Raw genomic sequence first — 14238 nt, forward strand, 5'->3', positions numbered from 1 at the left:
TAGTATTAGGCTATAAAATATTATAATAAAATACATTTTAAAAGATACAGAAGTTGATTGCAAAATGATTTAAAAATTAAAGAGTTTTTGTGCAATTTTAAGCACATATTACTTTGTAAGCACCACCATTTCTAAAAAGGAAACAATTATGTACTGTTAAATATATTATAAATGACTAAAAATACAATAAGAAATAGACATTATTAATAGATAATAAAAACCAATCGTAATAATAGTATAATAATTATATAATTAATATTTAAACACAATAACACCATGTCTTAAAACATAAATTGGAGAGAAAAAAAAAATGCCATTTTTAATTATTTTTATTTTATTTTATTTTAAAACAAAAACATTCTACTTTGCAACAACACACATTTTACATTCATAAACAAGGAAACAACTGTCTAAGGGGGAAAAGAAAGGGATACAAAACTTCTACTCTATGCTTCACTGAGAAAATGAAGTGCAGAATGAGGGAGAACTGAGGCATGCGAGGCTGTGTTAGAGGCGTCAAGGCAGGATCAATGTGGAGTCGATATAAAACTAAAAAAAAATATGTATAAAACAACACAGAGAAACAGATGGCACTGACCTGCTCAGAGGTAAAAACTCCTGCATCTACATTTGAAGAGACACTCAATGTTAAATTCAGTGCAAAAAGATTGAAGATGTAAAGAAAAGGCTGTGTAGATGTGGGGGGAAAAAGGTCCCTTAAATTTGATGCAGGTTTTTTTCTCTTGCTATTCAACTCTATGTCAATAGGTGGCAGTGCCTGCACTGTACACATCTCTACAATTTAAGAATTGGAGCCATTTTGTTCGGATCTGATTTCAGCTTTTAAACTCCCAACAAGTCTGTTTAAGGAGTAAAGCTGATGTGAGATATGTTCTGAAAATATATTTCATACACCAATACAGTTACATAGCTATACAGCCGAGTCAGACGACAGTTCATTTACTGCTACGTAAATGAATTAAAGAGCCCTGTTTATTCAGATAACATCAATTCCACTTGTTCATTTCTATTTCTGTTTGTTCCTTCTGGTTCAGTTTTTAGGCAGTACTTCATTACATTTTGCTCTTAGGGCTTGCATAAATATATATCTATTAGTTTTGTTTAATAAAATTCTGGACAACTATGTACATTCTAGACAAAACGTAACTGAACTGAAAATAGTTTCTGGGTGAGCACAAATTTCCTTCATCTTTTAACCCTTTAAAAACACGTACCTGTGCACTACCGCAGATAAAAACAAGAACAGCGAGCAGAGGTTTGAAATGCCTCATCCTCAATATTAATTCAATCTGTGGAAGCAGATACGGGCGTCCAAGAGATACTGACCCTGGTACTCGTTCAAGCTTTTCTTTAGCATTTCAGAACACGAACGACTACATCCACGTTTGGTGATTCATATAACAAGAAATGCCGTGTCAGTATTAAGTGACACACTGGGGGGAAATGCAGAAATGTCTTCTTAGCTATTGATAAACTACCTGAAGATGGCACTAATCTGCTTGTGAAAGGACCGGAAGGATTTGACTGGTGAACATTTGAGTTATGTTAAATGCTTCAGGAACACTTACTCTAGGTGAATATTGGTAACAGGTATAAATAATGCGTAATTACATGAAACAAATAAATACATCACTGGTTTAAATATAAATAAGGAAAAAAGAACAGGCAAGAAAGGCCGAGAAGGTTGCAAAACATCTCGTCCATGCACCAAACAGATGAAGGAAGGTCATTTGTCGAGAAAAATAATAATAAAAAAAAATAGAAATCACCTTTCACAGATTGGCATAATTCAGGGGCAGCCTATTCTGTAACAACCAAAGAAAAATTCAGGTTCTGAACTTCACATGAAACTCTGGACTGCTGACATACGACTGAAATCCAAAACTCATTCTGAGGCTTATTTGCTCATTTGTAACTGAGTTCGTTAACAAGGTTTGGTAGCTAAGAACAGAAGTGATTCTGTTCATGAGAATATGATTACATGTAGTGTGAAGCTTGTGAAAATCTTCAGTTTGTGCCTGTTGAGTATGAACAAGTAAGGCACGGAACTAAATACACTTGCTTTAGTTTGAACATTTGGCGTAATCAAAGGTTTAATTGACATCATTACGTAGGCTTTGGATCAACCTGTAGTTTAAACGCCTGAGGCCAGTGCATCAAGTAACGCTACTACAATGCACGGTTTAGAGGGAACACATCGCCCTGTGCTGATAGCCAGTGTAAATCCTCAAAAAAAGGTCCAGTGTTGGCTTCTAAACCCAACTTGGGCGCTACAGAGAGGTGATTCTCCAATGTCTCCGTAAAGGGACATCAAGTTCATGCCAATAGACCCTCTGAAGAGAAATTAAAACGAATCAACACCTCTCCGTTATTTCGATTTTTTACTTAACAAATATCTTGCAGTCTTTAAGACATGTTACTCATATTTGTAGTAGCCTCGTTCAACAGCCTTGGAGGCGATGTGTTCTGCTGAATACCGCTGATCCAGGTCTAGCAGAGCCTGTAGTAATGTGTTGATGTTTGCCCGCAGGCCCTCTTTTTGCATCCAAACCCGCAGTAGGTCATACACTTTGTCCATATGCTGCTGCGTTTCAGCCATCTTGATGGCGTTGTCGCTGACGCCGATGCTGCGGAAAAACCTGTTGTGGTACCGCACATCCAGGGTGTCAAACAGGTCGAAACTCTTGTTTAGAGACTCCTCCTCACCTATTAAATCAGAGCAATGAGACTTCAGAAACATGTTTAATGGCCCTTTTGAATATGAACTTTAAAAGATCCAATTATTTTAATGAAGAGGGCGCGTTCTGTACTTATAATTAAGGTTAGGAATGATTAAAATAGGGAATTAGTTTTATATTTATTTTCTTTATTATAAACACTTAGGGTCAGTATGATTTTTATTGATTTTTGGAAGTAATTATTCAGCAAGGATGCATTAAACTAATCAAAACTCACACTCGTGACAAAGTTTTACATTTCAGATAAATGCTGTTCTTTTGAACCTTCTATTTATGGAATTCTGAAAAATATGATCACACTTTCTACAAAAATTAAGCAGCACAGCTGTTTCCAACATTGATATTATTGTTTCTTAAGCACCAAATCAACATATTAGAATGATTTCTGGACAGAAGTGATAGCTACTGAAAATCCAACTTTAACATCATAATAAATAACATTTAAAAAAAAAAAAATTATTGCTTTATTTTTTGATAAAATAAATGCAGCCTTGGTGAGCATAAGAGACTTATTTTGTTTTTAAAAAATCTGACCATCCCAAAACATTTGAACGGTAACGTATCTTATTTTTATTTCTATCTTTTTTACATTTTCTTTCAGTTCCATTTTTGTTTTTTGAACATTTGCACTCTTCAGAAAAACTGAAAAAAAAGAGACAATATATCTTTCTTCTGTACTATTTCTCTTTTTATAGCTAATTTATCTTACTAATGAGTCTAAACTAACAAACTGAAACATTGTGATGTCTGGTGATGTCTGAATTATCCTCTGATGTGGTTACTGAACTGCTAAAGTCACATTAACTAAATATAAGCCAAGAAATGTTATGTTGTATGTATTCTCCAAATACTGTGTCTGAAAGAATGATATCTTACCAAGTACAGGAACAAGTCTTCTGGGAGGACCATCATTCTATATACACAAAAAAAAAAAAAAAAACTGATTTAGCAATTTTGTAAAATTTGTTTTTCAGTTTTTAGGAAATAAAGATTTCTACTTGGGAACAAGGATTTTTCCAAACATTTCAATGTACTATCTTGTTGTTTCATTGCATTTTGATCTAAACAGATACTAGTTCTTACTAACCCCTGCCCATGGCTCTGTAACCATCTCTGGCTGTCTTTGGGCATGGGGAGTCGATTGTGGTGATTCCTCATTGTAGACTGCAGGAGGGAGGGGAGATAGACTGGTTTGGGAAGAGCTGGTAGTGTTTGGCAAGCTGTCACCCAGTCCCCGGTCCTCGTCCTCCACTGGTATGCTCTTGGTGCCGGTTTCCTGTGTTTCTTGCATTAGAAAGGGGCGGGACTCTAGGCGTTGACCCTCTTCCCTCTCTAATCCAGCATTGCGGCTGTTCTCTTGTTCCTCTTCAGATCTTGGGCGCTTATCCTAAGTGATGTCAAGAAGAACATCAACTTATTAAAACTATAAGTAAATAAATTTAATAAAAAATATATATAGATTTTTTTTCATATAATTTAATCAATATTTATTTAAAATATTAACTATTGTGTTAAATTGTGGTGGTGTTAGCGCAGTGGATAAGACACACGTCTGTGGTGTGGGAGACCCGGGTTCGAATCCACTGTGAGACACCAATGTGTCCCTGAGCAAGACACTTAACCCCTAGTTGCTCCAGAGGCGTGCGACCTCTGACATATATAGCAATTGTAAGACGCTTTGGATAAAAGCGTCAGCTAAATGAATAAATGTAAATTAAATTATATTAAATGTAAAGTTTTTTGAAGAATTAGAATAATATTCATGTATGAATCAAACTGCTGTATTTTCTGGTCTATAAGTCGCACTTTTTTTCATAGTTTGGCTGGTCCTGCGACTTATCGTCAGGTGCGAATTATTTATCAAAATTAATTTGACATGAACCAAGAGAATTTTTTTTTTTTTTTATCCTTTATTTAGCCAGGAAAAAAATCCCATTGAGATATAATAATCTCTTCTTCCAGGGAGACCTGGTCAAAAACGGCAGCACACATATAGTTTCAGACACATAAATATGGAAAAACCAATGGAAATGGTTGAAAAATGGAAACCAATAGAAAACATTACTGTCTCCTGCCGCGACGGTAATATTTTCTATTGGTTCTTGGTTCTAAATAAATGCGATTTATAATCCAGTGCGACTTATATATGATTTTTTCCTCATCATGACGTATTTTTGGACTGATGCGACTTATACTCAGGTGTGACTTATAGTTCGAAAAATACGGTAATGCATAAAAAGCCAAAAACCACTTACGATAGGAACTTTCACTTCTTTCAAATCATCAGCAGGGCCTGAAATAAAATTGACAGGAATTATGTCCATAAAACGTATGTATTTAAAGCAGTTTCAATAAAAGTTGATTTTCCACTTTGCAGATCTACGGCATAATACTACGAATGCATTAAATGTTGCGCAATTACTTTAAATGATACAGATATAACTGCTGCAGCAGTGTTATTCAATACAAGGAATAAAAAAGGATTTTTAACATACTGCTTCGTTGACGTCGATATCTTTTATAGAAGAAAAATATTCCAAGCAGGATGATAATCAGCAGAAGTAACACTGTTATAACAATCGCTGAAAAAAAAAAAGAAGATTAAATATTTCCTTGATTCATTAGATGATGCAGTATAATTAATGTCATGATTGCATCACTTATTTTATCAATTTAAAGTTCCCCAATTATGCCATTTCCAATATTGCCTTTCATCCCGTGTGTAATATAGTTGTCCGAAAATGCACGATAAATAAAGTTATTGTCTCCAAAATAAAGTATCGACTCTGTATAACCTAAACGAGCCGTTAGTATTGTATTAGTGTCACTTCCGTGATGGCTACAAGTAACACATTTGCATAATTCCAGCCTACGTTGGCTGGCCACAAACAGACCGTTTCTCTAAGCTCAACGTGGGATTCACAAAACACTTGCTCTTGAAATATGGCTCAGTAGTACCCTGTTTATTTGGACCAGCTGGCTCTACTGAATCACAACCTGTAAGTATGACAAATAATAGATGTTTTTATTTTTTATTGAAGGTTCAAAATGCGGAACTATGGAAATGGGTGTATCGTTTCTGACGAGCTGTAAGCAGTATACCAATCACAACAGATTGGGCCATCTGACCAATCAGAGCAGAGTAGGCTCAGGGAAATCCTGAATCTTAGAATTGCTTCGAACAAACTATTTGAGAATCGTTGGAAAATTAGGTGATATTAAAGGTGCTATAGGGAACTTTTGTAAAAATATATTTTTTACATATTTGTTAAACCTGTCATTATGTCCTGACAGTAGAATATGGGACAGATAATCTGTGAAAAAAATCAAGCACCTCTGGCTCATCCCAGTGGTCCTATTGCCTTTGCAGAAACTCCATCGCTCCCGGTAAAAAATAACCAATCAGAGCTGCGGTCTGTAACTTTGTTTGTGTTCAAAATGTAGAAAAAAGTATATAATAAGCGAGTACACCATGAATCCATTTTCCAAACCGTGCTTTTGGCTTGTCCTGAATCACTAGGGTGCACCTATAATAAGTGTTTATATTCGGACTATTTTAGATTGCTTCGGGGGTACCGCGGCGGAGTAACCCAGTACCTTTGGGATTCTTCATAGACATAAACAGAGAGAAGTAGTTCTGGCTACGATGTTCTTCCGCAAGACGCAAGCAGTTCTGTTTATTAACCGCTAGAGCATCAAAAGTTACCTACCGCAGCTTTAAATGCATATTTTGAGAAAACTGAATCATTTTTTTTTTACCTTGCATGTATGTAATTGTATTGTAGGTGCCTCCCAAAACAATATTAGGAATCTTAAAAATGGCATAATAGGGGCACATTAAGTTTTTTTTGGACTTTTGTACACATGTGCTTGCCTTACCTATAGTATTAGTGTCATTTGGTGCCGAAGGCTTTTCCGTTGGACCTTCTGTCGGAGGAGAGTTTGGCTTTTTGCACTTCGTATTGGATGTCGCAGTGCAAGGGCTCACTTCTTCCTCATCAGCTTTGCACCTGCAAAACCACAGTCAAAAAAATGCCTTTTAGAAAAGGTGTGAAGCCAAAGGCTTAAAATAGGAGTCTTAAAATGATCTTCATTATGAATAGCACAGTAATAGCCTCAGGGGTTAAAGGTGGAGAGAGCGAATCAGTGGGAAAGGGATCTGACTCATTGGAGGTGGTGATCTAAACCATAGGCTGGGGCTAAAAGGTTAAGAGAATAGAAAATGGGAGTGTCAGATCTGTCTGCTTTCATCTGGGTGTTATGCTGCAGAACAGAGGTCAAATGGGAAGAGCATGTTCCAGAGGAAATGAGAAGCTCACTTGGCACATTTCTTGCACACTTCACATGGCTCGTCTGGCAGGCAGAAGGTACCGGGTTTGCATTCACACTTTGTGTTGCTTGTGCTGATGCATTCTGCAACCATGATCTGATCTGTAAAGGGAGGAAGAGAAGGATGAAGAAATCAGAACAAGTGGGAGAGAAGCAATGGACCTAATGGTTTTGTCTCAGCAAACAGTCCAAATGTATGGGACAATTATGTCTCTGAATGGTGACCTGAGTAGTGTTGGATCAGTACAGATTTGATTCAGATTCAGAAAGAATGATTCAGTGTCTATCTGTTACAGCTAACATCTGCCTCAGAGAACAACTGGAATAGAGACAATGTCTTAACACACATCTGAAGGGTGAACTGAATAATTGCATCAATCCGGATTCAGTCCAGATGCTATAGAGAATAATCCAGCTAGATTCAATCCAACTCTAGATTAAAAAAAAAACGATTCTATATATTATTGTTAGAACTATAACCTGTCTCTGAGAAAAGCTGAAATGCACCTTTAAAAGGGGGTTAAATTATTTAAATGTCAGATAAATCCAGATCCTGATCCAGATTTAATCCACATTTAGATGAAATAATAATACAATGTATATATTTGAAAACTAATATCTGCAGACAGCAGAAATGCACCTCTGCAGGGTAAGATAAAATAGTTACATTTTTGATAAATCCAGAACCCCATCCAGATTCAATCCAAAAAAACAAAAAAAAAATTACTCAATGTTTAAATTAATTACTGGATGAATTTCCAATCAATAAAGATCCAGTTTCAGCCCAGAATTACATTTTCTTTACAATAGCTGTACTGCATGGAAAGTCTTATCAACACACCCCTGTGACTCAGCAGGCTAACCTGGGAGTGATTCATTGCACAAAACAGATACCGAACAAGACGCCACATGATACAGGCACGCCCTGCATCATCCTAAAACCCAAGCATGCACACAAACCTGGACAAAAGACACAAAGGTGTGCATAAACTAGAGGATAGATCAGTCATTCATACACACACACACACACACACACACACACACACACACACACACACACAAATGGCTAGTGAAAGAACACAGGAGTGGGGCCACACCCAGGACGTGTAACATTAGGAGATCAGATTCCCAGGAGTGAGGTGTCCAGCACAGGAAACACTAGACTCCGCTGTATTCATGCGGCCTGCTTATGTCCCCTTCCTCTTGAGAATCCTATGGGTGAGATTTTCTTTATACGAATAAGTAGTGTTTGGTTCTGAACAAGCAGTAGGGTCTTGTGGGAAAGAGTGATTAGGTAAATCAAATGACTTAATAAACGGTGAATGTGGCTGTCCAATCAAAATAAATAGCAGTGTAATGGATGGCTTTGACTTCACAGGAACCACAGACAGACTAAATAGCTTTGCAAATAATTGGGCTGTCAGAGCAGAGCTTTCTGCGATGGGTTCAGCTTGCTTTAGATGTTCCGTCTCACTTGGAGATCACAGTATGCCGCACATTTTTCCATTCTGTACAAAGGCGTGTCTGAATTTCCAAAAGCAAATCATTCTTATGCCAGCATTGTTATATCATCTCAGAAATGTTTTTTATTTTTATTTTCTAATTTCTAGATTCTGAGGTTAAATGTTTGTCCAGTAGTCACCGGTGATTGGTTCCGTTATTGTCTTCCCAGCATGCCAAGGAAGGACCATGTGTGTTCTATCATTCGAGATGTATAAATGTTACATTCCTGAGTGCTTTGCTTCTCTAGAGAGTCAGAGCAGACTACAGATGGCTGTCTACTGGAAAACTCAACAATCAATTACAAAAGCACAAGGTTCTTCTGCAAGTCACAGACCTAATTCAAACACTTACTTTAAACAACTCTAAGAGGAAGATCTGGCTTTATGAATTCTGGAATTATGATACTGACTCAAACTCAGGGGTAAATGGCTGGTTTAGAGAAGTAGGTGGAGAACATTACCTCTGTGGCACTGGCTGCACTGCAGACACTGCTCCATGCCTGTGGGGTGTTCGGCATACGTGCCCTTCTCACAGGAAGCGCAAATGCCCTTCTCCTGGTTCCTGCTACACTTCTCTTTCACATAAGTGCCTGTGAATAGAAAAAACAATGTGTTGAAGAAAAGATTTCATGAAAGACATTAGAACATAAGATATGGCATTAGGAGTGAAAAGTAGAATGGGAATGAGTTCTTATTTAGAATCAAACTCAACAGCAACAAAAAATGATTGTATTATTAATTTAAACTGCATGCCTCCTTTGTCACATTACATGTCTTTTAAAATGTTTTTATTTTTGTCTTGGTACATATTCTGACACCAGTTATCTAGTATTAAATTATTAATAAGCATTTCTCATATGACAATTCTCATATTTAAGTAATTTTTTCAAGAATCTATTAAGTGCCATTATGTTTTATAAAATAAATGTACATTTATTAATACATTTATGCCATTATGTTTCACAAAATGATCTTGTTTTATATTAAACATTAAATTAATCTCATTATATCATTTGTTTTACATTCATCATATTCTCATTGTAACTGCCAATACTATATTTCCAAACTCTATATTTAGTGTTTAATTCCCATCAGGCAGTTTGGTGATTTAAGCTGCTCTTCATGGGTGCTTCATGTTTGCAGAGAGTAAAACACATGCAGGCTTGCATTCCTGTCATCCTGGACATCTAAACACCAAGTCCAGGCCTACAAACACCTTTGGCAAAAGCCTTACAATATCTCTCAAGATATGCAGCTCTATGATGAGCCAACCCTAACCCTTACTGTTGTTAAAGAACCATTTTGCTATTTTCATCAAAGAATAATACTCTTAATAGCAACACTGGCAGATGTTTGTTAGCGCCTCATCAACAAAGTCTGGAAAGCCATTTTAAACATCTTGACTTCCAGTGTATGCTTTAATTTACTGCTTTGAGCGATTTGAGTCATTTGTGTTTACAATACTGGCCTTCACAAGGGAAGTTCTCACGGTTTGACAGAGATGAATCTTCACTAGAACTTACCGGCTTCACAGTTCTTGCAGCAGAAGCCATTGTGAGGGTACTCTTGGTTCTCCACGCAGATCATCTGTCTTGCTGTGAGGTTCTGGAGGTCTCCTGCAAACACTAGCTCTGCCGCTCCATGACTCACATGAATCAAGGCAATGATGATAGGGACCTGGAGAACAAAATGAGATTTTTCAATATGCATTCACCATCACTTGCAATGTATCAAAGTGGGTACTTAGAAAGATTTTGGTTTTACTTGTTAAATCTGTAAAACAGAAATTATGACTTGCGTTAATATTTAAATATTAGGATTAGGTATTTCATTAGATCAATTGTGATTAATTTTCAGATTTAATGCGTTTGAAAACACACTGATGCATTCATCTACTTCAGCTGAACTAAAATAAGATTTAAAAAAATCTACTAAAATAATAAATGACTGTCTTACACACTTCAGACAGCAGATTTATTTACTACTTACATTATTACAAATATAACAGGAATAAAGTTGGGAAATGTCTCATCTGGATTTCATTCATAAAACAATGTGTTGTTGCCATTGGTGCAAATGAATCGTTATTTGAGCTTTGCTTATGGAGCTGTAGGGGGGTGCATGAGACAAAAAAAAAAAAAAAAGGCTGGGAAGAACAGTAGATAAGAAGTTTCTTCCAGAGAAATACCAGTTTTGTACTTTCACACGGCTGCAGAGTTGTGCTCTCTCACACACATTTACCCTTTCTTTCTCAGTTCCAGAGGCAAACAGAGAGGTATTCTGAGTTCTCATAGCTGACCTTGTGTAAGCAATCTAGCATTTAATTCAAACCATCTGATGTGCACATCTGCAGAGCAAAGCGAATTAACAGAGCAGGAGAGAGTCTTTTCCTGGACATGAACAAAACAACCTACCCTGACAAAACGCTAAGTGTTCTATGGGATCCATGGAAATACCAATAAACGTCTAAAAAAAACGATATTTCTCAAATGGTGGGGAGAAAGTAAGCTCCGACAAAGTCATATACAACAGTGCAAAACAATGCTAAATGCAAATAAAAAGCAACTAATCATATGGTTATACATATTTAGGACAGCAAAATGAAAAGGCATGTCAGCTTTTTAAGGGAAGAACAAAACAAGTCCAATAAAATTTGTAGTTGATGTCAAAGGCACACAAATAAATGCCAGTAATTCTTCTGTCATTTGGACATGATTATTTTGATTCATTAGTTTAATTACCCATAAAAAATAAAAAACTCCCAAACTCAAGTTACCAATCTGAATCAGTCTGTTGAATCTTTCACTGAATCCATCCGTGTTTGACTCATTTGTTGCTACTGTTTTGCACTTTGAGAAGTCTAAATCACTATCATTGTTACAATGAAAGGCTTACTGTCCATATCTCAATGTATTATTCAAACTGCACGTGTGCAACAGATATTTGAATAAATATGTAGTATGCTACCTTGTACCAAAACTGCATGCTAATATTAATCTCCTAAAGGTACAGTAGCAAAAACAGCCTGTTGATTTGGAACACGGTCTGTGGAAAATGGTCATGTAGACCTAAATTATGAGTGTTTTGGTGCAAGAAACCTTGACTTATATTGTATGTGGACTTTTTTTGTGGTTGGGGGGGGGGGTGCATAAGTGCTTTTTTAAACATTAATATGGCACTTTAAACAAATGTCCTCGATGCTGGTCAATGGCCAGTGAGTTGGGTATCTCCGTCTTTTTGTCTCCGAGGATAATGGGAAATGTAGGCCGTTAGAAGGAGCCGGTAGTGTCAAGTTGCCGGTGAGGTGTATCATGGTGTTGTGTGTCTGGGAGAATGTGGGTCATTTGAAGTGGTGGCTCTAAAGTGCGTTGTTTAGTCATAAATGAGGCCTTCTCATTGTGACATGCTGAAAAGAGGGAGAAGAAAGAAGGGGTGCCTCAGGGACCGAGTAAAGTGCTCGTCTGAAGTAGAAGACCCCTGCTCCCTATGCACAGTCCATACAGAGCTGCTGTTGACTCCCTCACACACACACATCTCTGTCTGCTCATAACGCCAAATATCTCTTTTCTCTCGTTTGACTCACTCACACACAAAAGCATACATACACACAAAGAATGAATGAAAATCAACCACCCTATCACACTCCTTTTCCTCTAATACACACAAGCACACACACACACACCTCTTTCTTTGAACATATGTGTTAGACACTCATTCACCATATGGATGTGCTCTGATACACACACACACACAGCCACACATATCTTTTATCTTGAACACTTTGCATTTAACTGAAACCTCACATCTCTATCTAGAGAGTTAGGGTTGAGCTTCTTTTCTCAGTAGAAAAACATTATTTTTTTCTTCTGAGCATTCTGTACATGCAAAAATATTGCATGCTGCATACTACACAGAAAAAGAAATATGGTAGCATTCTATTCTGTAGCCTTTGATTCCATGTGCCTTTCAATGTTTAGTCAATAAGTTAGGCTACATTGCTGGTGACAAACTTCAACAGCAAAACTTTACACTGTGTTGAAAGTGTAATATTATGTACTAATATTTGTAGAATAGCAACTGGGTTGCCAAAACAGAAGAGCAATCAGAGAAGACATTCCACCGAGGAGAAAAGCAGAATGCTACATGTAAACTAGTATCAAATAGAGCTGAACAGCTGCGTTAAGACGCCACAGAGGACCAGGGGTATTAGAGAATACAGGGATACGTGCGCTATAGTGTGCAACACAACCAAGGTTCTCAACAACTACTGCATTTTGAATGCTATTTCATCTTTCATATTTGAATCACAACAGCCACAGTAAATCAACTCCAAAACAGAGCAGAGACTCCATTCGGGGTTGGAGCGTGCACACATACAGTAAAACCTCAAGACAATGAAATAAGTGCGGACGAACCGAATTCATGTGTGAGAGTTTCTTGAGCGAGTATGTGTGTGTATGGGGGGGTTCTCAGACAGACTTTGGCTACAGTGGAGCTCTCTGGATGTCAGCCATGCCTTGTTGTTCTAAGGGAGTTTCCTGGATTGAGCAGCACTGTCGAGCCACACTCTCCACGCTCACGTCAGACTTTCCACAGACGTTCACATGCACACACACACACACACACACAATCGCACCATTTAGACGCAGCCGTCGGGAGGTGGGGTCAGAGAGCGACGGCTATGGAGTGCTGGAGGAATTTGAACAGAAAAGGAGAAGGGGGACAGATACAATAGACGGAGTGTGAGAAGACCAGAAGTGGTGCAATACGTAGGGCAGGCGCATGGGAGTTTGGAAAGGCATGGCAGAGAGGAATGAGGAGTGAAAGAAGAGAGATTCCTGTCTCCAAATGGACACACTGAAACCATTTAGATGAGGGGAACATTAAAAGTCACACTAATGAGTTACAGTACTCGCTCTTTTTCACCCAAAAAACGCGCACACACTGCAAAGACTGGATTTTTCCATATGGAATGAAAGTACAGGATGAAACACATATCAGCTGCTACGGCCCGAAAAATTTGTAGCTGCATTAAATGTCTGACACCTGTTCTGGACCCCTTGACACATGCGAACCCATCTGGGTCAAAGTTCGCTGATTTGCCAATGACATCAACCACCCATGACAGTGGAGCCTGTCTGACAGACGTCTATGCCAAGCACTCTTAAAAAGCAGTCAAACTTTTTCCTGACTGTGTTTGTGTGTGCCAATGCTATGGAAACTTCATGTCTCCATGGCGACACGTCTGATTCCAGAACAGGTGGTCTCTTTTTCTTTGGAGAGGCACGGAGAAGGAGGCTGGGGGAGCAGTGACATCACTTCCTGTGTCTGCACATTCCAGAGCTGGTGAATCACTGGATTCCAGAGTGACTAGAACTAACTTGTCAGCTTTCTTGCTGACAGCTCATAGTGAAACTATTAACAAACAAGACACACTGGGCGTCATGACATGGCTTGCTTGTTTTCATGTGCTTCTGCAGTTACAGCCACACCTTTTGAAGATTTTAGTAAAGAAAACCAGTGGCTCCCTGAAGCTTATCTACATTCTTATTTTACTTTTGTTTTTTTCCTGCTGGTCTACATTCATTTTCACTGGCTCTGACAAAAACAAAACATTTAATTGTTTTAAGAAATACTGACTCATAAGA

General features: G+C 37.8%; 1 protein-coding gene across 1 annotated transcript in view; it reads right to left on the bottom strand.

Annotated features, from left to right (window-relative positions):
- Nucleotides 1-311: 311 nt before the first annotated feature.
- Nucleotides 312-14238, bottom strand: part of LOC127941908 (tumor necrosis factor receptor superfamily member 10B-like) — a 24851-nt gene continuing 10924 nt past the window's right edge. Inside the window, exons 2-10 of the mRNA XM_052537363.1 lie at nt 10114-10267; nt 9052-9180; nt 7079-7190; nt 6639-6769; nt 5255-5341; nt 5015-5052; nt 3847-4146; nt 3636-3672; nt 312-2727 (exon numbers count right to left, since the gene is read on the bottom strand). Of these exons, the coding sequence (XP_052393323.1) occupies nt 2438-2727; nt 3636-3672; nt 3847-4146; nt 5015-5052; nt 5255-5341; nt 6639-6769; nt 7079-7190; nt 9052-9180; nt 10114-10267 (1278 nt within the window). The 3' untranslated portion in view covers nt 312-2437. The remainder of the gene's footprint in view (nt 2728-3635; nt 3673-3846; nt 4147-5014; nt 5053-5254; nt 5342-6638; nt 6770-7078; nt 7191-9051; nt 9181-10113; nt 10268-14238) is intronic.

This window comes from Carassius gibelio, chromosome A21 (genome assembly GCF_023724105.1).
Source record: "Carassius gibelio isolate Cgi1373 ecotype wild population from Czech Republic chromosome A21, carGib1.2-hapl.c, whole genome shotgun sequence".
In the NCBI taxonomy this organism is placed as follows: Eukaryota; Metazoa; Chordata; class Actinopteri; order Cypriniformes; family Cyprinidae; genus Carassius; species Carassius gibelio.